This window comes from Equus asinus, chromosome 16, assembly GCF_041296235.1.
Source record: "Equus asinus isolate D_3611 breed Donkey chromosome 16, EquAss-T2T_v2, whole genome shotgun sequence".
Taxonomy (NCBI): Eukaryota; Metazoa; Chordata; class Mammalia; order Perissodactyla; family Equidae; genus Equus; species Equus asinus.
In genome coordinates, this window is record NC_091805.1 from 7,981,450 (window position 1) to 8,008,234 (window position 26,785).

The 26,785-nt window shown below is 34.9% G+C and overlaps 1 protein-coding gene across 6 annotated transcripts in view; it reads left to right on the forward strand.

Moving 5' to 3' along the window:
- The window catches only part of LRRC7 (leucine rich repeat containing 7), a 499,243-nt gene that overhangs the window by 224,990 nt on the left and 247,468 nt on the right, over window positions 1–26,785 (forward strand). For all 6 annotated transcript variants that reach the window (XM_070486578.1, XM_044749558.2, XM_070486576.1 and 3 more), the window contains 2 exons: window positions 4,530–4,647; window positions 22,743–22,821. In XM_070486578.1, coding sequence (XP_070342679.1) covers window positions 4,530–4,647; window positions 22,743–22,821 — 197 coding nt within the window. The remainder of the gene's footprint in view (window positions 1–4,529; window positions 4,648–22,742; window positions 22,822–26,785) is intronic.

Consider the following 26,785-nt stretch of genomic DNA (forward strand, 5'->3'; position numbering starts at 1 on the left):
ATCATGCTTTCAGATCCAACTTTTATTTCTTTAAATATATTAAATGCATTTATTTTGCGTTTTGTGTTTTATAATTCTAGTATTTCCATCGTTTACAGGCAAGATTGTTTTTCTGCAACATCTCATTCAGGTCGATTATTTAATCACCATTTAGTTATTTTTTTGGTTTTTTTGGATGATTCCTTGTTTCTTGGAACTTTATCTGTGGGAATTCTTTGAGACCTGAATTTAAAGCTCATTCCTTCAGAGGAGATTTGTGTTTACTTCTACCAGGCACTTGTGGGCAATTCTAACACAGGGCCACCTGTAGCTCCAGATTGGGTTGTAGGGAGCCTCCTAGATACTGTGATTTCCAGTCCCTAACTCAGGGTAAGTTAGGCTTCTGGTTGGTATCCTTAGAAGACTGATTTTCTTTTTTCTTTCTGTGTCTTTTTATTTCTTCCTTTTCCTTGCTTTTTCCTTTCCTTCCCTCCCTCCCTGCATTCCCTTCTTCCCCACTCCTTTCTTCCTTCTTTCCTTTTCTATTTCTTTCTTCTTTATATTTCCTCTTTTTTCCTTCTTTCGCTCCTCTTTCTCTCTCTTTCCTTTTTCTTTTCTTCCTCCTTCTGTCCTCTCTTTTTTTCTTTCTTTTCCTTCCTTTTTTTCTGTCTTTCTTCTCACTTAGACTTAAAAGTGAGAAAGGCATGCATTCCCCACTGACTCCCTTTGCAGGACTCAATTTTTCTAGTTCACTAACCCAGAGTATCCCCCTTAGGAGACCTCAGATCCATATGGCATGGTCTCTAAGTCAGTCCCTCAGTCTATTCAGACCCCAAGCAGTCTTCCGTCCTTCTTGCAAAAAAACCTCAGCCTTCAGCCACCAGGGACCAACAGATGCCACCAGAGCAAAAGCTAAATGCAGATCCACTTAACTCTATGTGTTCATATTTTCTTGTTATTCTGGAAGTTGAGGAATTCCTGTACTATACAACCAGAGCTCAATTATGCATTAAAGGACTGTGTGTGTGCTTGTGTAGTTTTGCTGTGCCAAAAGATTTTTCTTTGAATGTTTAGTCTACCATTCAGCTGAAAACAGAGATTGGTGATATCTTTTCATGTCTTTATCTTCAGTGCTGAACATAGACCATAGCATGTAATAAGTATTCAATAAATGTATTTTAAATGCACGTAGATATTGTAGACTCAGAGCTTTCACTCCAAGATATAACTCTCCCTACGCTATCAAATATCTGAAACTAGTTTGAGTTACACGTTCTTTGAATTGGGAGTATCTTTAGATACTACAAGAGAGGTGCAACCTTATGCCTCTTTAGTCTTCATCTGGCTAACTTGTGCTGACTCTTGAGTGATCCATTTCTTTATCACCTCTTTCAGGAATACTTTCATGAGTCAACCCCACCACCATTATCCACAGACATCCTACTGTATGTTTTCATCACACCTGATGTTTACCTTGGCATAGTTTTTTCACACTGTATTTAATTTGTTGTCTAAATGTTAAATTGTAAACAATGAGCTCAGTGGCTGTGTCTTATTCACTTTGTGTCCCTTGCACTTGGCCCAGTGTCTGGTTCATAGCAGGGATCAATTAATGGTTTTCCATGATTGAGAGAATAATGCCTTTTAGAATATACACTTTTGGCCCCAAATATGTTTTTATTTTCAACACTCAGGCCTTTCTCTTTTGTATCAGATCTCTTAGAAAACACCTAGCTATTACTTTTTGGAGTCAGTAATTTAAATTGCATACTCCTCTCAAACCAATTTCTGTCAGAGTTAAATTGCTTCCTTAGCCCAAGAAAAAGAACACTTTAGAACGCAAATGTTTTAACACTCAAAATGGTTTTATTGTTTTTGAAATGTGAAATATCATTAGCAAATGAAAGGCAGAATAACCATAACCATTACAAGTCTTACTCTAATTAGCTATTAATTATATTTGCTGTTTTATACTATATTGAAGAATTACAGCTATTTCATAGTCATCTTTCACTTCATTTTCATTCAAAGCTTGAATCTTGAAAGAATCATTAAAATGCCTTCTTAATTTATTTGCCAATTTATAGACATCATGACTCGTATTCAAAAGTTCACTGCTTTGTTTATGAAATTTAGATTCCACTGAGATTGTTTACCTATCTGAAACTTCCAACCCAGTGAAATACCACTCTCAGCTGGAACTGAGCACTCTCCTCATGTTTTCTTTATTTATTTAAGTAAATTTTCAAAGGTATTTATTCAGCATACACTGTACATGTCACTTTGGTATACACATACAAAGGTGCAGCAGGTTGGCACCAAGATGGGTCAGACGTGACTCCTCCCCTCAAAGACTTCATCATCTAGAAAAGTAAGAAGTAGATTATTATATGGGTGTGCCTCTCTGTCTGTGCATATAAATATTAATAACAGCTAGCAGTTATCAAGCTCTTATTATGTGCCATCACAGTTTTACATTTTTACAGGTAATTTATTTCATCAAATCCAAGGCCACTGATTATAAGACATACCATTATTGTAGTACCAATAAGAAAGAAACACTCCTTAAAAATTATAACTGTTTCTTGATTGTAAGATGCTTCTCAAGTATCAAAGATGTTAATATGTGAAAAAATGCAGGACTTGGAATTGAGGAAATATAATAACTCATTTCAAGTTAGGTAATGTTATTGTTCCCATTTTATAGATGAGGACATTGATAGGGTTTAGAGATGTTAGGTAACTTGCCCAAGATCACACAGCTAGTGAGTAGATGAGTGGGGATTGAACCCACATCAGTCTGATTCCAAATGCCACACTCTTAGTCTCCATACTAGACCGGTATTGGATTCTATATGTAATAGGGTGTTCCAGAGTTTCCACATCTTTTGTTCCTGATGTGGCTTCATTTAAATTTGGAGAAGAATAGGGGCCTCTACTAATTCTCGAGAGAAATTGAATTTAGTTGAGATAATGTGACTGAATTTACCAAAAAAAAACACACCAACCCTCTGTTTTGAAAATCATTTGTCTGAATTCTGCATAAGTGGTTATAGTAATCAGACTAGAGAGTATTTAGCACATCTTACCAACATCTGTCATGAGGTAATTTATTTTTTAAAATCTATGAATCTGTGTAGCAAGTCATATTACATGTGGAAGTAGTGGTCTCAACAGAATGATAGAGACTGGACAAAAACTTAAATTAACTTTTACCATGAATGTAAACATCTGTTTTTCTATTTTTTTAAAGCGAAAATTAGTAGTTAGTGGAAACTATCCATCAAAGTTCTCTTTTTTAGATCTTATAAAAAGAAGTAGCAACATTTCTGTGTAGCGTGTTGAAATTCTAGCACTGCATAATGTGTTGCAAATAATCTTTGTAAGGAGTGAAAATGACTATCCAAAAGCAAGAAACTGTTTACTTTGTCTTAAGTAACAACTGGCACAATCTATTTTTTAAAAAGCTAATGAATTAAGAAATAACAAATATGCACTACATTGTTTTTGCCTATAAATAGTGAATTATATGTAAGAACAAGCAGCAGTTAAGTGTGCTGTGGGCCAACTGCATAGTCATGGATACCAGAGACTTCGTCTATGGAAATTCAGCAAAACAGAATTAGAAATGTCAAACAGAAAATTATCATTAAGATAATTCTTCCAGAAATGAATCAAAAATTCTGTGCCAGCTGTTCATATCTTGAGTAACCAAGATGAAATGGACAGAGCTAAAAAATCTAACATTGTTTTCTAAAATATGGTATGGCAACACCTAAATCAGAATAACCAGATCACTAGAGTGCTTGTTAGAAATACAGATTTATGACCCCCGTCCCAGACCCAATGTAACAGTACTTTGGGTAGAGCCCAAGAACCCACATTCTGAAGAAGCACCTCTAGCCACCAGCGACTAAAACCATGCTGGATTTGAGAACCATTGCTTTAACACGTAACTCTTCCCCACCTAGTACTTTGGACTGAGGGCAGAAATGAACCAAACTCTAGGGATTTTTTTCACCAAATATCAGAGGTTAAACGTTTCATTTTCTAGGTATTTATGAAGCAGTATGGGAGCACACAAGGAAATGTGAGCTCCTGTATTCAAATGTATTGCGATTTTTGCGTGTCATTTAAACAACTGCTCAATGTGATTAAATGGAAGCAATAGGTGGTTGCAGAAAAAGAGGATTGAGGTAATCCTGGTAGCTGTGGAAATAGAAAGAGACAATTCCAGAAATTATTTCCAAAAAAAAGTCAGTAGGATCAGTGGCAAACTGAACGTTAATGGTAAACAGAAGAGAAAATAAAAGAATATCTTGGGTTTTGAATCTGGGTAGCAGAGAAGAGCGAGGCACTGACATGGGGATGGAATGTGGAAACAGTCTGAAAACAATGGAGAGGATGGCTGTGGGAGCAGTTGAGACTTCTGTGGCTGGCCCTTCTACTACCACATTTATAAAGATGGTGAATTGAATTTTGTTACAGAGTTTATGTATGAATGGACTTAACCAAATTGGGATCTAATTAATCATTATTTTCTTTTACAGCAATTGTTCAACTGTCAAGCTCTACGAAAACTAAGTATTCCTGATAATGACCTTTCAAATCTGCCAACCACTATTGCTAGTTTAGTTAATCTTAAAGAACTCGACATCAGTAAAAATGGTAAGATTCTCATCTCATCTCTAAATAACTTGAATTTTTTCCTGAAAATGTGCTTTAATGTTTTCTCTTAGCAAATGATATAACACTTTTTCTTTGATTTTGCTGCAACTCTGCTACTTTTATTGCAAAGTTAAATCCTAAATTACAAGTCAAAAACAGAAAACCTCTCTGCCCTCCTCTTACTAATGTGCATGACTCACTCAGTCCTTATTTCCCTCTACATTCAGATATGTACTTTACTTTTTTGTAGAATATTTTAGTGTCTTTATGCTGTTTATTTTCCTCACTCTCAGATTAAAAGTTTTTCCAATATGTCTCAAATATCACCTGCTCAATGAAGCCTATCTGGTCACCCTACTTGAAAGTGAACTCCCAATTTCCCTTGCTGTTCCAGTTTTTCCCATAGCACTGACGATCTTCTCGATATTGTAGAATTTACTTATTTACTATGGTTATTGTCTATGTTCTCCTGGCCTAGAATGTAAACTCCATCACGTGATGGTAGCGATTTTTCTCCATTTTGGTCACCGATGTATCTCAACTGTAAAGAGCAGTGACTGATCAATAATAGATGCTCAGTAGAATTTGCTGTATTTCTGGACAAAGTTGTATTTCTGATGATTGTGTGGATGCTGTTGATGATATTGATGTTCATCTTGATTATGTTTTCCTTCCAATGTTTGTGGGAGTCTTCTGTGCCCTCATACATTCATTAAATCCTCATTTCCTTCCAAATGAACTTCACTCTCCCTGTTATTAGAATAAAGCAAGCATCAGTCTAGAAAGATTATGTCTGGGCACTGTGAGGATATAAAACATGACTCCTCCATCTTTAAGCTAGTCAGTTACTCTGTGTGTGTGTGTGTGTGTTGCTTTGTTTATTTCAGGCAATGTGCTTCATGTCAAAAGTATGATATGCTGGGTATGTCTATTATCTTCATGGGGCAATGGTATCATTGGTGTTTACCTATGTCCAGACTTTAATGGTATCCATTAAATATGTACAGTTCTTTGTGTATCCGTTATACCTCAGTAAAGCTCTTTGAAAAAAGAAAGTAAAAATTAATTTAGACAACCTAAACAAAAATGTTAGGTAAGACTGGCTTGACATTCTAGGTAAATAAGGATCTTAATGTAATCTGTTTTGTTAAGGACACTAGAAAAATCTCTTAATCATATGTAAATATGATGTTCCTGGACCATCTTGTTTAACATTAAGATCCTGCTGTTATTATCCACTAGAAGTAGACTCCATTTCCCTTTTCTGTTTTATTACTTTAATAACATTTATGAGAAACTGACATACTATATATTTAAATCATTTATGCATTATCTGGACTCCTCTCACTAGAAGTAAAATTCAGTGATGCCCCAATTTTGTTGTGTTTTGGTTACTGGTGTTTCTCTATGGCCTAAAACAGTATATGGCACATTGCAGGAGCTCAATAAATATTTATTGAGTGAATTCATAAACGAATGGTCCTTCTGGAACATGGAACACTTGTTGAAATGTACCAATGTGAATTGCTAGTGATTTCTTCCATTCGACTCTATGAGAGTCACAGAGAACTTTACAGTGTCACTGCAGAGATAAGACTAACACCTATAAGTAATCAGTGAATATTGTAAAACATACAATGAAGTGCTGAGCTATATATCACAAACTACAATTGTAAATTCTTAGAGAATAGGAGGATTAATTAAGGCTGCTTTATTATTAGGGTAGAGTTCAATTAAGGGATGTAAGCTTAGGATTTCCATGAGGCACAGTAGCACCTGCATAAAGGAGAGCATTTCAGTTGAAGGAGACAATCAGAGTGTGCACAGGGGACACACACATCTTTCTACACAAACTTGACTTACCTCTCAGTGGGTTTTCAGGAAGACAGTCCTAAAAGGACCATATGCAGACTTAGAGAGAGAATAGCAACTAGATTTAGGCCCATTGAACGATGACATCAGGTCTACCTTTATTCTTTTAAGGGTGGATTTACAGGCCACGTACTTCTATGGATTGATATTTCTTTACTTTAATAACAATTAATACTGATTATATATTTATATACATTCACACATCAAATTCTATTTTCAAATTACAATTTCAGAGACGTATCACACAGCCAAGTATACCACATCCCTTGACTTTCAGGCAGGTTTGGCTGAATAAGTCAAAGAAATAAAAATCTATCTTACTTTCAAAGAGGATCAGAAAAACTTCATCACTAAATAGAAATGCAAAACTCCTGAGAAATGTGAAATTTTTATGAGCATTATAATAATCTCCGAGTGGCCCTCGCATCAAGAAATTTTTGTTGCCAGGAGGTGCATTGTAAGTTACACTTCTTCAACTCAGAAGCAAGTCTGTGATATCCTTAGAAGTCCTTGTGAGTATTACTTAGGGACTTTTAGCTGTGCTTATGATCTCTGTGTTTTGGAAATATTTATGCAAAAAGACATGTAAGACATGGAGAAGCACTCTGCAATGTTAGTACCGTATGAAACGTTCGATGAGCGTGTTGATAGATCAGCCATCGCCAACACTTACACAAACAGCGAAAGATTTCAACACATCAGCTTTTTCAGAACATCTTACCTAAAAAAGCTGTCACTGAATTCTGTGGCAGAGAGCTAGACAGTTACTTAAGGAGCATAATACATCCTTTGGGAATCTGTCAGGTGAAGAAGGAGCAGAAAACAGAAAATAAATGCAGTTTCAGCATCACAGTTGATAAGGTTGGAATAGTCCTTGTGGAAAAGAGTCAAGACACCAGAGAATATAATCAGTATTGGTATTTAGAGACAGAAAATAGAATGTGACAGGGACTCATTCAAGTACTAGTCAATCTAGGTAAAAATTTACCTGAAATGTGCTTGAAGTTGAGTGACTCCTCACAATGAAACTAATTCACTAGGAGGCTGAGGTTAAATCTGATCTTGGTTGTCCCCACAGCCTCCAATCTTTACTTTTCATGTGCAATTCTTCCATCTGTCATGCTGATTCACGATTTTCCTTCCATAATTTAAAGATACTATTTTATGTTAAAACCTTTAGATAAGTGAACTATTGTATGAGAAAATGTATCTACGCAATTTGTATGAATAATTTCCATGTACCTCTCTAACCACGTTCCCAACTAACCCACCTTCTTTCCATTTTATCCTCAGGTAATGCCAAATTGTCACTCCCAAATGCATTAGACTGGTTGTTTTGACACAAGGAATCAGACTATTTTCTCTGCCCAGGGTATTCCTCCCACCCCACTGCTGTCCCTCATCAACCAGAGTCCTCTTCACCTTTAAAAGACATTTCAGATGTCATTTATTCTGGGAAGCTTTCCTAACACTTTATACACAAAAAAGAATTAATTACTCCTTCCTCTGTTGTACCTTTATACCTTGAATATGTTTTTGCTTTGGACTTACCTCACTTTGTAATTTAATTTCTATGTATCCAAATATATTTGACTATGTTGTGAAACCCTTGAAATCAGGGACTACTTTACTCTTTCTTTATTTGGAGCTACTAGCACAGTTCCCAGCATGCATGGTAGGTGCTCAATAAATGATTGGTAGATACATAAACACTATACACAAGCATTGTTTTAAAATATATAATGCGTATTACATTACATTAGGGAACCTGCATAGGATAGGGTCCCCCCCTCTTATACTGGCGACCTGCTAAATGTTGTAACTAAGTGCTGGAAAAGACAAAAATGCCACTGCAATAAGTAGTGAGTAACCACTAAAATCAGTTCCAACCTGCCATATAGTAATATATTTAATATCCTTGTTCCTTCAAATAAGTTACTACTTTATGTACAGCTGTGACCTCACCCTTGATCTTCAGACTGGTATAGCCAATTGCATGCTGGGCATAGCTATAATATGTTCCACAAACACCCCCAAATGTGATGTATTTAAAACCAAACTCATTATGCACTCCAATCTACTTTTCTTCCATTATTCAGTTCTGTTAATGTTACTATTATCCACACAGACATTCAATGCAAAAATCCATTCTTTCCTCTGACTCCCATATGCATTCAGCCACCAAATCCTGCCAAATTTACCTCCTAAACATATGTCAAGTCTGTTTCTTTCTCACCATTCCCATTGTTACAATCTTAATTTAGTTTCTTGTCTCTTTCCTAGACTACTTGAAAAGCTTCCTAATTGGTCTCTCCATGCCCATTATTGCCACCTCCATTCCCAAACCCATTCTCCACAAAGTGGCTTTGGCACTCTTTCTAAATTGCAGATATGACTAGGTTACTCTCCTACTTAAGATACTTCAGTTGATCTAGGATAGAGTGTAGGCTTCCTAATAGCATTGAAGGTCCCCACAGTCAATCTTCACATTCACTTCCATCCCATCTGCCCACCTCACCAAAGAGGATTTGTACTTTCTAACTTTATGGTCTAGATACTGAAGAGCTGCCTCAAGTATTTAATGCTGTTTCACCATCTCTGTGTCTCTAATTATATTATTTCCTTTCACACTTCTTTTTACCAAGTTCAATCTCACTCATCATTCAAAACTCAATTTAGTGTTAAAATCTCGACACTTAGTTAATTAAAATATTTACATTGTTTTAATTTTTAAACTATTAAACATTTTTAGCATGAAGAAAATAACGTGAGACAGCAATGTGCCTACCATGAGATTTAAGTGTTAAGATTTGTTATAGATATCACATTCTTATTTAAAATAATAATAATAAAGCGTTACAGAAATTTGTAAATTCTTATCCTCATCCCTTCCCACTTCTGCTCTCTTAGAGTCAACATCTTTAAAATTTCAATGACGTGCTAATACATTATATGTACTGTTCTGGAAATTTTTCATTTCACATTATGTTTCTGAAATTTGTTCTTGATGATCAATGTGGATCTAATTGTACCAGCAAAGAATCAAGTTCCCATGGCTCCATAACCCTCGGGGTTATTACATATTTTAAATGTTGGCCAATCAGATGGATATATAAGGGTAGCTCGATATTTTAATTTATATTTCCCTAATTACTAGTGAAGTTGGCATTTTTAAATTTCTTTTTAGGGCAAACGTAAAGTATCTTTCTTTATAAATTGTCTGAGTCCATTTTTACTTTGTATTGTTTGTCTGTTAGGTATGTTCTTGGTAATTTGAAAGATTTATGTATTGTGAACACTAGTCCTTGTTGGTTAAATGGGTTACAAATACCATCTCCCAATTTGTGGCTTGTCTTTTCACTTTGCTTGGGATACCATTTGTCATAGAGAAGCTGCCAATTTTAATGTTCACTTTTCCCTTTATAGACTGTATTTTTAAGGTTTATTTAAGAAATCTTCTGTACCCTGATATCATAAAGATATTTGCCTATATTTTCTTCCAAAAGTATTAGTTTTTCTCTTCACATTTAGGCTTTTAATTCATTTGCAACTCATTTTTTATACCCTATGTGATCAAAATTTATTTTTTCACATGAATAGATGATTAATTATTCCAGCAGCATTTATTAAATAGTCTCTTGCTTACCCACTAATGTATAAATGTACCTCTTTTACATATAAGAGACGTTTTTTCCAAACTCTCTATCCTGCTCCATCGGCTTATTTGCCTATTCCTGTGCCAATATCACATTGTTCTAATCACTACAACTTAATATTGTTTTAATATCTGATAATACAAGTCCTCTTTATTTCTTTTTCAAAAGTATCTTGCTGTTCTTGGTACTCAATTCTTCCATGTGAATTTTAGGTTCAACTTGTTGAGGTTCACCACAATCTATCGGAATTTTTTTAATTGTCTTGAACTTATAGATAAATTTGGAAAGAATTGATATCTTTGTAATAGTAAGTGTTGTAACCCATGAACATGGTTTTCACCTTTATGTAGGTCTTATTTTGGGTCTTTCAATAGAGTTCTGTGATTTTCTTCAAGAAAGTCTTGCTCACACTTTGTTAAAGTTATCTCTAAGTAGTTTAAGTTGTTAAGTTTCATAAATTGTATTTCTTTTTAAAAAGTACTTTGTCTAGTTTTAGTTGATGCTATATAGAAACAAACTCATTTTGATATCTTGATCTTACATTCAGCCAGGTGCTGAATTTTAAGTTCTAATATATAACCAGTATTTTCTTTTGAATTTTTATGTATAAAATCATATCATCTGCATATGACAATTATATTTTTCTTTCCCATCCTTATATTTTTATACCTGCTTGAGTCACTTTTTTATAAGTTATAATTTCTTGGGAATTCATCTACTCCATCATCCAGATGTTCAATTTTATTGTCAAACATTGTCCATAGTCTTCTCTTATGTGTTTTGTAAATCTCTGCTATGTCTGTGGTTGTTTCTTCCTAATAGTTCTAATATTCTTTAGTTGTGCCATCTATCTTTTACATTTTTATCATCCATCCAGCTAGAAGTTTTTCTACTTTATTCATCTTTCAAATAATGCTCTTTTGTCTTATTAATCTCTCTGTTGGCTGGTTGGTTGGCTGATTTTCCAGTCATTAATTTCTACTTGTCTGCTTCCTACTGCAGCAATTTTTTTTACGCCCCTTCTGCTTTCTTAGGGTTGACTCAGTTGTTTTCAGTATTCTAATATACTTATAGCTTTTTTAGTCATCATATTATTTTTATTGAAACATGTTGCAGACTACATGATCCGGATGATGTTGATTTCTTGTTATTCATTGACTTTCACATTTTTGCCAAGTATGTCGTCAATTTTTAAAGTATTCTTTGTGGCTAGTAATAAAAATGCATATTCTCTGATTATTGGGTAGAGGCTAGGGATCTACTAATAATGTACCTTATTCCCCATTACATTGTAAGCTTTTCTAGGACAAATACTACATCTTAGTGATTTTTACATACTTGGAGCATTGAAAGCACCCAATGCTTGGAATATTTACCTACTTGGAACATTGAACACATCTAATGAGCTAGAAAGAAATGAACTGGAAAATTAGATTTCAACCTCTTGTGTTCAATAAGGATTCTACTCTTCCTTTTTAAAAATAAGTACATTAACCTTGATCTTTCTTAAGAAATTTCAATTTCCTGAAACTTGGTTTTTTATTTATATATATATATATATATATATATATATATATATATATATATATATATACACACACACAGAAAGAGAGAGAGCAGTAAATAAATATCCATGCTGCATGTTATTCACCCATCCTCTCTTAAGTCTTTTTGTTCCCAAAATGACATGCAGCCATCCATGGGTAAATGCATTGGCTTTCCAGCCAATGGATCCTTTATCCTTTATTCCACAGCTTTTAATTCAATAGTAAAATAAAGATCCTATGTCCATCAGAGATGAATGCATTTTGTGATAGTGTGATCTCTGAATAAATAGTGTATGCCTGTTTGTAGAGCTGATACATGGTATAATGAAGTAAATTGCTTTATATGATAAAACAAGATAATGAATGATAAGGTTTAATTAGGCAGTGATTCAGTTTTAAGTCTGATTGTTGATTTGTCATAGCTTCAGAGAGACTGATACTATAATTTAAGGACTTTAGTGAAAACGAATTAATGTGAAAATTCTTCCTAATTCTGCAGCAATTAAATGATTTTTCTCTCATCCTCTAAAACTTATTTCTATACAAGAATGGATTTGAACAGCATCATAGTGGGCAGAATCACTATTGTTAGTTGTAATGAAAGGCAATCAGAGTTGAAGGCATTATCATGTGTTTTACCAACTCGCCAATTATTCCACCCCCTCCCCAATTGCATGCAAAACACTGAAGACAAATAATATCCTCAACTCTCAATAAAGAGAAGGAGCTGCTCTCAAACACACTAGAGAAAGCAGGTATGAGTAACCAGTTAAGTGATTAAAATCTTTAAAAGTTTGTGCATATTAAGAGAAGAATAGAGACTCTATACATTTTTAGGGAAGTCTATTTTGAGATGCTTCATGTGGGTTGGGGAGAAAATGCTACCCTGGAATTGTTCTCCATCAGAAATAAATATGCTCTGGGCCCGCCCGGTGGCACAGTATTAAGTGCACATGTTCTGCTTGGCAGCCCGGGGTTTGCGGGTTCAGAGCTCGGGTGCAGACATGGTGCTGCATGGCAAGCCATTATGTGGTAGGCATCCCACATATAAAATAGAGGAAGATTTGCATGGGTGTTAGCTCAAGGCCAGTCGTCCTCAGAGAAAAGAGGAGGATTGGCAGCAGATGTTAGCTCAGGGCTAATCTTCCTCAAAAAAAAGAAAGAAAGAAAGAAAGAAATATGCTCTTGTGTGTTTGACAAATTATTAGACCATTTGTTTAGAGTAAAGCTTATTATTTTTGCCCTATTAAATGCCTCACTTTCAACATTCTTAATGTGTGATCTGAAAACCACTAGAACTTCCCTCACTATAAGACTACTTCCCTTTCTCTAGAATCTGCTTCTGCCCAAGATTATAGTGTTAAAATAAACAGAGGATTGAGTTCCTTAGTTTCCATTAAAGAATCTGATGACCACAAAAACCAGGTCGGTTCTCCTGCCGCCTTCTCAACCTGATACCAGGACTTTTAACTCTTTCTAATGTCTTCATCAGTAAATAAAATCAAAAATAATGCTTATGTGTGTTACCAGCACTTCCTGCATGGGGCATAGAGCTTACAACCTGGTAATATAGCTAAATATAAGGAAGAACAGAACTGCTTCCAGCCCCTCATTTTCTCAAGTCTGTGTTGGGCTCTGTCACCTAGCCTGACAAATTTTCCTTGAATCACCACAGACCCTTTTCTGAACTGAGTGATTAAACTACCTTCTGTGTCCCTGTATGTCCTGGAAAATTGTAAGAGAACAAAGCTGGACTGGTAATGAAGCAATGTGAGCCCTCTCTCTGGGGGCCACACTCCCTCCCAACTTCAGTGTGAAATCCTTGAAGACCAGAGTGCTGCCCCTTACACTGTTTCTAGGTCCACAATAGCCGTTATCAAAGTGCAGGCATAGTAAGTGTTCAGTAAACTGGTTGATTGATAATGAAGGGAAAATTCACTAGTCAAATATGAAGTAACATTATTAAACAGTCCATTTTACACAATAGCGACTCAGTATTTTTGAAGCAGACGTGTCATTTTAACTAAGACAGTGTCAGATTTTTTCCTCTGTGAATGAACTCGTTGTCAGTTGAGATCATAAAGACTTCTCCAAATTTTCTCTAAACATGTCCCTAAGGAAGGATCACTGGCATGACTGCCTTGAATTATTGATTGCTTTACTTGCATTTGGTTTTTCTCTTTGTAATGCCACTAAAATAGCCAGTCTTGCAGGAGACCTTTAACTCTTCTTGCTTAGGTCCCTGCTGAGTTCTTGGCCCCTTTGTTAGGTGCTTAGAGGTAGAGCAAACCATTCCATTCTGTTGGCTCTCTTTTTTCTTTCTCTCCTTAAGAGATGACTGACAGGTACAGTTTCTCCCAAATTTACTAAACTAATTGCTAGATGCTTTTGCTTTCTCTTATCCAGTGGATTGCCCCTCTGAAACCTTACTCTAAACAGTACTTCCTACTCAATATAGTATTGCCCCATTTACCGAATATCCTTGGGGAATGTGGTTTATACACAAAATAATTTTCCAAAATAAAATTACGGTTTATCCTTTTATACTTTAAAATTTTTTATTTCATTTGAATCATTCTGAATGGAAATTATCCCAAAAATGTTTCCTATCTCTTTATTTTCTTTGAATGAGTTCAATTAATACAATTTAACTTTTCCAAATTGACTTGAGTTCATCGTGGGTTGTGTTACTGAGTTTTTTTTTTTAGTATGTGGAGCTGCTTGCCTCTACATAAAATGAGAATGGTAGACTGGAAGACTTCTGGCATTAACTTTGTAGATTGCCCATCACCTGCTCTATTACAAACTGTCAGTTATAATTTCTTCATGCCGACACTGTCCATTATGAGTAGCCCCTCTTTCTATTCATTCTTTCTCAGAGCTATCAGTTGAACTGTATATAAAGAATACAAAGCTTCTGAACTAGGCTTATAGCACTCGTCAGTATATTAAATTGAGAAATGAAGAACTTTATTACCTGAGCATTATACTCAAAGTTCCAGAAAGTTGATACTGTCTGAAATTTGGCCAAAGGTGATTATAGAACAGATGCAATTTACCATGCCCCTGTGAGAATGCTGCCTGGTCCATCTTGAGTGTGCATTAAACTCAGAGATCCAGAGAGTTGGGGTGGTTTGTATTTAACCTGGAGAGTCTGCATGGAACAAATGCAAATGTATAAATGCTTGCTCTATCATAAAGCCTCATGGCTGATCTTGGGTAGCTAAAACTTACAACTCAAAGTAGTTTAAATATGATTTGATTTACATTTGATGGACACATCTTAATAGAAGTAAAATGTGATAATGTTCGGAATAAGATTGCCCTGGTTTCTAATCCCAGCCAGCCTCTAAGCCTCAGTTTCTTCATTAGTTAAGTAGGAATAATAAACCATCTCATAAAGTTGTTGTGAAGATGAAATAAAGCAAAGTGCTTATAACATCTTCTCAATAAATCCCATTCTTTCTGCTTCAAAATCTAATCTAATTTATTAGATATGCAAATAAATTTCCTGCCTTCTCAAAATTGGGAAAAAAACAATTATAAAAATTATCATAATTAAAATATCAGATGAAAATATTAAAATCTCATAAATATATTTTCCATCCTTTATTTTATAGGAGATATAATATTAGGGTTTTTGTCTTTTAACAGCTTATGGTTCTTATATCACAGAGTAAACCATTTGGGCTGATGATATCTGTGAAATTCATAAAACAAGCGTTTCACCATGTACTATCCATAACTATTATCATGAGGTCTTATATAAAAATTTATAAGTAATAAACATAAATTTTAATGCATTTGAGAGAACACTAAATCATCCAAATTTGGTATTTGCAGTCTTTTCTATCATGTTTGTATGGAAAGAGATAGTTACTTTTTTCATCTTAGAAAATGTAATTTGATGCTAAAGCATCTGTACTAAAACAAAATGTTTCTATGGTTGTAAAGTGTTTTAGTTCATTGCTTCAAGGTACTGATGCAAAAATATAATTAGATGCAATTTAACAAACACTTGCTGAGTTTCCACTGTATTCCTAGGTCTGATCTAGATACTGTCAGGAATATTAAGAAGTTGAGTGTCAGTTGACAAATCTCTCTCTCTCTGACTCCATCCTCCTATCTTTCCAGATCTCTCCCTTTGATACAACTCCAACCATCCTTTGACCTCATCAGAACCATCAATCTATTAATACCACTGCTTTCCCATGAATTCTCCCAGCCTTGATGTTTTCTCTCCCCTCTTTGCATGGCTTGAATTCTATGGTCAATCATCAAATGACCCCTTGATACCCGTGCTCCTCTCTCATGTTGTGTTTGCTCAATAAAATTACAACCCCGGCTGAATTCAACTTTCTACCTATAACTGAAAGGATCTGGAAAGAACACTCAATCACACTGATTGATATCACTTTAAATTCATGATCACAGATCTCAAGTGCAGCCTTAATGCTTCCCAACAACCATGTTATATGTCCTTCATTCATGGACTCTCCTTCTCTTCTAGTGACTATTTCACATGTTCTCCTCTGTCTTCAAACCTCCCACACCTCGTCTCCCATCTTCATGGCTATTGATCCTACTCCACTGAGAAAATTAAAGCTCTCAGAAGATAACTTGCACAGCCTCTCACCATCATTTCCACCTGTCTACCAGCATCTGCACCCATGTCCTCTGATTCCTGCCTGTTAGTAGAGATGAATCATTCCTGTTTCTCTCTAAAGCTAGTCTCTCCACTGGATAACCATCCTCTCATGCCTACTCACAGATGTCACTCCAGCAATTCTCTTCAGCCTCTGCTACATCATCAAGTTTTTCCTCTCTACTGTTTATTCCAATCGGCATACACACATGCTGTTATTTCTTCCATTCTAAAGAAAACGCCTTGGCTTCTCTTCCCCTAATGCCCCCCCAACTCCTTTGTGGCAAAAGCTCTAGATAAAGTTGTCAGCATTCTCTATCCACAATTCCTTTCCTCTCATCCTCTCTTAAACCCACTCCAGTCTTTAAGCCCACTACCCCACCAAAATCATCCTAGTCAAGGTTGCAAGTAATGCAAGTAATAATCTCCTCATTGCTAAATTCAAAGGCAATTTTTGGTCATCATCTTACTTCACCTATCAGCATCATTTGAAACAGTTGACCACTTCTTCCTACTTGATACGTTTACTTCATTTGACTTCTAGGAATCAATACTCTCTTATTTTTTCTCCCATCTCACTGACTGATCTTGTTCAGTCTCCCATGTCAATTCTTTCTCTTCTCCCCATTCTCATTTTGGAGGACTCCACGTTCAGTCCTTAATCTCTTTTCTTCATTATCTACACTTACATCACTGGTGCTCACATTTTGTCTCATGGTTTAAATACTGTCTATATAATAATGAATCTCCAGTTTTTAAATCTATAGTCTAGACTTCTCTTCTAAACTCTTGGTTCATATCCAAATATCTACCTGACATCTCCTCTTAGAAGTCTCCACATTCAATCCATCAGGAAATTCCATTGGTCTTACATTCAAAATACAGCCAGATTCCATTCACTTCTCACTGTCTCGACTGCTCACACCCTGATGCAAACCAGCATCAGTTCTCTTCACAGTTTATGGCAATAGCCTCTACCTGGCCTCCCTCTTAGAAAGTCCACCCTACTCAGGAGCCAGAACCGTCCTCTCAAATTACAAATCAGACTATATCACACTTATGTCCTTCAGTGTCTCTCTGTTTCGTTTAGAGTAAAAACCAAAGTCCTTGCAATGGCCTGAGAGGACCTATATGAATTGACATCCCCATCTCTCCCCACACACATACCCCTATTACCTCTGTGACCCGATTTTTTGCTACTCTTCTCTTCCTCACTGTGTGCTAGCCATAATGGCCTCTTTGCTTTCCTAGAATACTAGGTATACTATGCTATAAGAGCATCTTCACTGTCTATTCCCTCTGTCTGAAATGCTCTTACTTTCCACCTTCAGACATTCAGACATCTGTATGCCTATTTCTCTCACCTGCTTCAAGTTTTTGCTCAAATACCATCTTCCCAATCAATGAGGCTCACCCTAATCATCCTAGTTAAATGCAAAGTCCCCATTTCTGATCCATCTTTATTCTGCTCTAATTATCTTTTTCCTTATCATGTCTCATTGCTAAAATACTATGTAATTTTATATATTTTATAGTTACATTAATTATCTCTATGATTTATTGTATGTATTCCTCTGCTACAATATAAGCTCCACAAATGAAGAGAATGTATCCATCTTCTTCACACTGTATCCTCAATGTTTAGTACAGTTCCTAACGCAGAGTAAACATTCAACAAATATTTGTTGAATGTAGGGATCTCATAATTAAAGTTAGCTACTCAAATATCAGAGAACCATGTAAGACAAGATGATAAAGCAGCGATTTTTCAACTTATAACCACATACTGTCTCATTATTTTTCAGTCTTATTTAATTTCAGACGGAACACAATCTAAAATGCTAGACATTAAGAGGAGAGAGCCATATGGACTGAAACAGTTGAATAAATTTTCATGCAGATGATAGAATTTAAATGTATTTATATGGATGATATTTATACTGAGGATTTAGGTGAAAGAGTGGAGTGGACAGGTGAAAATATCACACATTAAATAAATATATTCCTAAAGTGATATTAAAAGATAGCCTATTTGTTATGGAAATATCTTACACTCAAGTTTGCCTTTGAAGAATCTTCCATTTATGGTCATGAGAATCAATATTGCTATTACTATTGGTAAACTCTCTATTTGATAATGACAGTGTTGTTTGCTACATTTAGATTCCATATGTATCCACTGCATTGGGAAAAACGTTTGCTTTCATACTTTAATATCAATTTAAACCACTTAAAGCCTAACTCAAGATTTTAATGACACTTTAGTTTTGGTTTTCATTTTGACACCAATAACCTTGTTTTATACTTAAATAAAGTTTAAAACTATATTATTACAGATTTAAGATCCTTCTGTCAAAACTTGGTTGTCTGTAATAGACAAGGTAGTCTAAATAAAAACAATTAACTGCATGTACTACAACCTTAATGTAGCCATGGCTTTCCACTTCTCCCGTGCCAGGCAGGAAAGATCCATATTTGATGGATTTCAGGATCCTCCCCTTTCCGTTCTCTGCACACCCTCGTTGGAAGAATGACTGAGCTGTGAAATGGTCAAATGGAGACAGCAGGAAAGAGAACAAGAATTAATAACCCACAAGGTCGATTCGTTCTTGAATAATTGGAAGTTGAACAGAAACTTTTTCAACCTAATTTTTTTTAAAAAAAAGGAAGGGCAAAGAAAACAATTAATTAATCAGATAAGGTAGTCTATTACATCTTTACTACGTCAAGATATTAATATTCTGTTAAGGCTATTTTGGTTAATTCCATTGCAGTAAAAGCTTTGCTTCAGTTTTAAATTCTGAACATGGAAATGTCCTTTCTCATTTGGCAGTATTTCTGTGAACATATTCAAAATGGATTTTGCGGTATAGTGACCGAAGTGAACATATTGGGAAATATTACTACAACGTTCTAATTTGGAGAGTAAACTTTTATTGATGTCATCTGCTACTTATGAATAGGGCAATAGTCCATTTTTTAAACTAAATACACCATTTTGCTATAAAACACAGTGTTTCCCGTATAGTTATTTTAGATTACAGTCCTTCTTGGTTATTCAGCCTACGTTTGAATCTAGTCTAAATTTAATGAGCTTGAATCTCCAGGGATTCCTAAAAGGAGTGAACTCTTGATGCCCTTAGAAGAGAGTACCTTACAGGCCTGCGTGAGAAAGTTTATGAGATGTCTCAACTGAAAAATAAGGATTAGAACATGAATTGTAATGGTCTACAAATGTTTGACCCTGTTTCCTACAGCAATCACAAGTAAAAATGGTTGGAATAAGATACACTATTAAAGTGCAGGATATTTATCCCCCTATTTCTGGATAAACAAATTTGAAAATCAAAACAAAGTTCATCTTAGAAAATATGTGTGTATATGTATATACGTACACAGACATACACATATATATTACCTTTTTTTAAATTGAAAAGGCCATGTTTCAGAGGACAAAGACTAGTTAATAAAAGTGTGGGTTCTATAATCAAATCTGACATAACTTTAATAGGAAGTAACATAAAGGAGTAAAAAAGAACAAGAGATATGGTGTTAAAAAAATGAATTAAATTCCACCTATATCCATTCCCATCTATAAACAGCCATTGGATATTTAAATGTCACCTAATCATTGAGAATGTGTGGTTCCTCATTCATAAAATGAAAACAATATTGCCTAATATAAGGTCCTCACAGGATTATTAAAAGAATTATATTCTTTTCCACAGTGCCATAAAGAAGTGTAAGTTACCTTACCTCTTGCTAATACTTGAATTTTATTTAGTATTTATTAGGTACTTATTAAGTGCCAGACATGATACTAAGTGCTTTATCTTCATACCATCTAATGCTCAGATCAACTCTTTGAGTTAAGCAAGAAATGAGTAAGTGATGTTCAAATATTACAATATCTGCCTAAGATTATGTGGCTAGTTAAGTGACAACACTGTGATTTGCAGACCCTTTCCAAGCTGTGCTTTTAATTACTATGCTATAGTAAACTCTCCATGTTTATAGTGAACTACCAGTTAAAGGTATACTCTAAGAACTTTTCCTAAACTCTAGGGTCCATATATTAGTATATATGATAAAGTTTCCCTGACAACCTATTTTTCCAACTTTCATAAGCAAATTAAGATAGCTCTGCAAAAATACAAAAATATTCCTCAGCATAAACTAGTTATATATATATTTATTTGTTTATATTGTAATATATGTATTTATAAGTACATATTATAAACATTTATTTATTTATAATTTACTTCCCTAAATGCAAGAGCATTTATCTCAGCTACTATATTGATTAGAAGTTGGAATATTCTTTCAGTGCACTAATTTCTACCTCTTTACTGTGTTCTCTTAGGTAGATATATTTTACAAATTTATACCTCAAGCCAGGTCATTTTGACGTGATATTTGGTTCCTTTGTTGACTGACACCATCTGCTTCTGTTTATTTCTAATGATTACAGATAGCATTTATGCAGCACTTTATGACAATTACTTTATCTGCCTTCTCTCTTTCAGTACTCATCACAACTCTCTTTTGAAATCATTCAGATAGTCACCACTTTGCAGAGTAGGAAACTAAGACATTGAACATTTAAATGACTTTCCTAGGATTGCATAACTAGTAAGTGATAAAGCTGGGATTCTATCTGAATCCAATAAACTCTGCTCTGAACAATTCTAAGTTTAAACTGTAAACAACATAATACAAGTTTTTAAACAAATAATGCAGTAGCATTTTCACCGCAGCAGGGAATTCCATTTTCAGTAGAAGATAAAGAGATACAGACTTTTCCTTAAAATTGGATTTTAATTTGCGTCTGCTTCCATGTCTTGGTTTACACATAATTTAAGGAAAATCATCCTGAGGCGGGCACTTGTGGAGATAAGGCATCAGGCACACCAGCATGTAATGAGCCCAGGCCAGGGACTGAACTGAAAAAGCTGCAGGGAGAAAAGAAGAAGCCTTACGCCCGTGTTGGTTGCAGATTTCCTGGTGGCTTGAGGGTTAGCTTATTGACTTCTTTGCCATTTTGTTAACGTCTAGTCAATGAGGGCAGCTCTAGGTGTTATGGCCTTTACAAAAAGGAGAATTGTCCTTTTTCATTCAATTCATACATAATGGAACTCCTGCACTTCAGTGGGTTTTTATTAAGTAGCCGAAATATCTCAGCAATAATTTTAGGCCAGCATAGTTTCTGATGAAATTTCACTTAGGGAGAAAGGGCGTGAGATGCGTTCCCTACCCTCTTTTGTACCCTTCCTGTGCTGTGACTGAACGGCCTGTCTTGGTTTGGCTGTCCTCCTGCTGCTCCACTGGGCTTTGAGGTCCTGTGGACATAGTGGTCTAGGTCAACAGAATCTAGGAAAGTGGAGGGCTTTCTTTCTTGACCGTCTATCGTCAAAATGTTCGACTAAATCCTACCATGAAATGTACCTTTCCTTCAGATGTGAAGTACTCGGCCGGACTAGTACTTTATAGAAATTTTTACTTCCTTAACAATAGTTCAAAAATTGAGAGAGGATACTACTGCAGGCGTATAGGAGTGGCTTCGTATGGCTGTTTTCTCTTCTAACTTTGCAGGGCCCAATATCTGATTCATTTGTGCCAATTGATTGAAATGTCTTCCACATCTTTTATTTCTCTGACCCTCACATTTATGGATTAGATTTGTGGCTTACTGATTTTCAGGAAGCAACACTTGTGTCACATAGCCAACAGCACAGCTGTGACAGTGGATGAGCAGCTCTGCAAGGGCCATCAGCCAGGCTGGCTACCTCGGACTCCAGAGAGGACCCAGGAAGGGCTGCTCAGAGCCACACGCTGTGCCAACAAGGAAGAATTGCATAGAACTTGTTAGGGCCCTAAATTGGTTTGGGAATATCTGTAGGTTCCGTAATTTCTCCTTAGGTGTTTTTCACCTGTATGTGTTCAATCATTTCCGTCTCATAAAATGAAGGGAGCAAAGATTTTATCTTCCATTTTCTTATATCTGCTGATTTCCCCTTCCTCCAGTAACAGCACTGTAACAATAAAATAAACCCAAACTATTTTTATTTCTTTAGATTAGTGAAGAGCCAAGATCTATCTTATTCCAAATATATAATTATCCTCAATTTTATACCTGATTTCCAATTATTACTATCATAAAATGTTAATATTCAACTTTTATTTTTAAAATATATGTACATGTTATATGACATTAATATATTATTTTAAGTTATTATTCTTACTTGATTAGTCTAATGATGTTTACACTGTGTATTGATTTGGAGTTTTAATTAATTATTCTTAATATTAGAACTACAGTTTAAAGAATGATTGCCAGAACTTTTTTATTTATGTATTTTTTGTTTTGCATTTTAGGTGTACAAGAATTTCCAGAAAACATTAAGTGCTGTAAGTGTTTAACAATTATTGAAGCCAGTGTCAATCCCATTTCTAAGTAAGTAAAAGTGATTATATTTTATTTATGTTTATGTTACCACTGGATAATAATTTACCAAGATAAAAGAAATTCACATAATAAATGAATTTTAAATGCTTCATTTAAAATTCAATTTAATAGAATGATGGGAAAGGAATAATAAAATCAGAATAGTTCAACAAAATGTAACAAAAAGCATTGTTGAGTAAAATGAAGGCCTAATTGGCACAAGAAGGCATTACTTTGAAGCAAACAAGGTCATTATTTTTCTTTGGCTCTCAGACAACATTCCATGGAAGAGAGCCCAAACTAAGGCAACAGTTATTAGTTATAGGCTTGGTAGATAATTAGCATCAAGGATCTGATGAAAGTTCAAGAGAGTGCAAGGGTTTAAGGTATTGATAGATGCATGAAAATAGCTAACCATGTAGTTCAGGCTGAAAAAGGAATTAAGAATGACCAGAAAGAGGGAGTATCTGTGTTCCAGAGATTACAAGAAGAGCAAAAAGACAATCCTATATGGATAACAGAATGGAAGGCATGAGTGGTTAAAGGTGCTGCGATCAGAGAAAGGGTATTTGTGGTTAACCGTCTGTTAGTAGAGAAATGCCATGGGAAAATACGACTCAGCATGTGACTTTGATGGGAAATTATGACTGTGGCATAGTGATCAAGCGTACTGTGGAGTCAGGTAGGTCAAGAAATCATGAAGTGAGTGGATTGAATGAGACAGGAAGCTGAACGTTAAACTCACTTAACAATGGAAGTGCAAATAAAATCTAGAAAGGCTATTGACAGTTGTAAAAATATTTGGAAGAGATTGAAACACATCAGTGGTATTGGGGTGCAGGTAATGAGTTTCAAAGTAAGATTGGCATTTTAATTACACCAAAACTGACAGCAGGACTTGAAAAAGATACTTCAGTCCTTTGTCCACATGAAGTTGAGGAGACTGGGAGAAACTGAAGCCCATTGGGAAGGCATTCAATGAATACAGTGTTTCCAAAAGAAGACAAAAGGAAGTTTATCAAAGAGAATTTAAAGGGAAATTTTTCACCAGTAGAGTTGAGAGGGAATAGTAAGGATGGTTTCTCTATGGACCATGATGAGAGGCTGCAGATGAGAGTAGGAATGGAATAGAATATGAAAGAATGAGATAGAAGTTTAGATGGGGATCTTTACAGTGAAAGGTTTGTGAAATAATTTGATGTGTTTAGTCGAAAGTGTAGAACATTAAGCAATAAAATGTGTTTGAAAGATACAACTCTTCTACCTCAAAAGTAAGGGAGAAAAAGTCCTGTGAAGAAGGTTTTCCAAAACTCTTGAGCCAAAATGCACTTTTCTCAACAAAGAAATAGATGTTGCTAACTTCTCACGTCAAGACTACAGCCATTTCGTTGATTTGAGTTGTAATCCAGGACAGATGATAAGTTGTTCTGCTTTCTAGTTCTTTAATTCTAATGGCTCATCTTGTTTAAGAATCGTGGAGAGGCCTTTAGGAGTGGAAGTCAGATGACAATTTACATCTTTAAGAAGCTTAAAGTATGTAGTTTTATTGGCTGTGTCTCTGGATTATTTTCATATATTTAACTTTTTAAAAGATGAATGAATATGACATATTTCATCCAAGAATGCTGAACACTAAAAGCATTCAGCAACTTGGGAATTCGTTAAAACTTACTTGCTTGAAGAGTCAATTTAAATAGTATACTAATTTTAAATCCAGACTTTTTTAAAGATATAATTTACATACAGTAAAATTCACCCTTTTAGGTGGTATGGCTCAGTGAATTTTGATAAATGTATACAGTCATGGAACCACCATAATCAAGATATAGAATATTTTCGTCATCCCAAACAGTTGTCTCAGCCCCATCATCCACGGATCTGATTTCTATCCCCATAGTTTTGCCTTTTCCAAAATATCATATAAATGGTATCATATTTTTGTGTCTGATTTCTTTTATGTAACAGTGATTTTGAGATTTCTCCATGTTGTTTCAAGAATCATTACATTCCCTGTTATTTCTAGGTGGTATTCCTTTGTATGGATATACCACAGTTTATCTATTCAACAGTTAATAGACATTTATATTGCTTCCAGTTTGGGGCTCTTATTAATAAAGCTGGCATACATATTTACGTACAAGTGTTTGTGTAAGCATATGTTTTCACTTCAACTGGGTAAACACCTAGGAATGCTTTCCTGGGTAATGTGGTATGTGTATGTTTAACCTTATAAGAAATTTCCAAACTGTTTTCCAAAATACCTTCTCTATTGAGGATTCCCACCAGCAATTTATGAGATTTTCTGTTCCTCATCTTTGTCAGAATTTGGCACTATCAGTTATTTATTTTTTCTATTTTAACTAGTCTAGTAGATGTGGTATCTCATTGTGGTATCTCACTATAGTTTTAATTTACATTTATAATGTCAAAGTAACATCTTTTCATGTATTTATTTACAGTCTGTATTGCTTCTTTCATAAAAGTTCAAATCTTTTGTTCATTTTTATTGACTTGTCTTTTTATTATTAAATTAAAATAATTCTTTGTGTGTTCTTGCTAAGACCTTTATCAGATAGTTGTTTGCAAATATTTGCTCCTATTTTATGCCTTATCTTTTCACTTTCTACATAGTGACATTCAAAGAGAAGTTTTTAATTTTGACGAAGTCCTATTCATAAATTTTTTTGTGGTTTATGCTTCTTGTTCCTATCTAAAGACATCCTTGCTAAAGGCATAGTCATAAGTATTTCCCCCTGTGTTTTCCTCTGAAATTTTTATAATTTACATTTTATGCATAGATCTTTGATCCATTTAAAGTTGAGTTTTGTATATGTGCAAGGTGTGAAGGTCAGGGTTCTTTTTTTTTGCATATAGATATCCAATTGTTTCTGTATTATTTGTTGAAAATATTATCTTTTCGTTATAAAACTACTTGATTGCTTTTTATGTAAACCAATTGATCATGTGTTGGATCCATTTCTGGGTTCTCTATTTTTCACATTAATCTGTATGCCTGTTCTTACACCAATTCCATATTGTCTTAATTGTAGCATTATAATAAGTCATACAATCAGAGAACATGAGTCCAACTTTGTTCTTCTTTATCAAAATTATTTGGGTTATTCTATGCCCTTTGCTTTTCCACACAAATTTTTAATCAGCTTGCCAATTTCTACAAAAATATAAAAGCCTTCTTGGATTTTGATAGAGATTGCATTGAATCTGCAGATCAATTTGGGCAGAATGGACATCTCAAAAATATTGAGTATTCTTATCCCTGAGCATCCTATATCTCTATACTTGCTTAGAGCTTTGAAAATTTCTTCTATCAATGTTTTATAGATTCAGCATACAAATCTTGTACCTGTTTTGTTCATTTTGTTCCAAGTATTTCATGTTTTTTGGTGCAATTGCAGATGATTTTTCTATTATTCAAGTATTTATTGCTGGTATATGGAAATACTATTGACTTTTTTATATTGATCTTATATCCTGCAGCCTTACTAAATTCACTCATTAGTTCTAGTAGATATTTTGTATGTTGAGGAAGGGGGGATTTTCTATGCAGACCATCATGTCCCCTGTGAACGAAGACAGTTTTATTTCATCCTTTTAAATTTGTATGCCTTTTATTTATTTCTTTTTCTTACTTTGTTGTCCTGGCTAGGACTTCCTGTACTATGTTGAATAGAAGAGGTGAAAACGGGCGTGATGTCTTGTTCCCAATCTTAGGGAAAAAGCACTCAGACTTTCACCATTATGTATGATTATTACTTATTTTTTCATACATGCCCTTTATCAGGTTGAGGAAATTTTCAATAACCCATTCCTCATTTTGTTTTGAGCCCTCACCAACAGGATCCTCAAAGTTTAGATGTCTGCTTTCAATCGTTTCAAGGAAACATAGGCTTTCTCTATGATGCTCTTCAACAGCTGTCCAGTCTCTGACCACTACCTGGCTCCAAAGCCAATC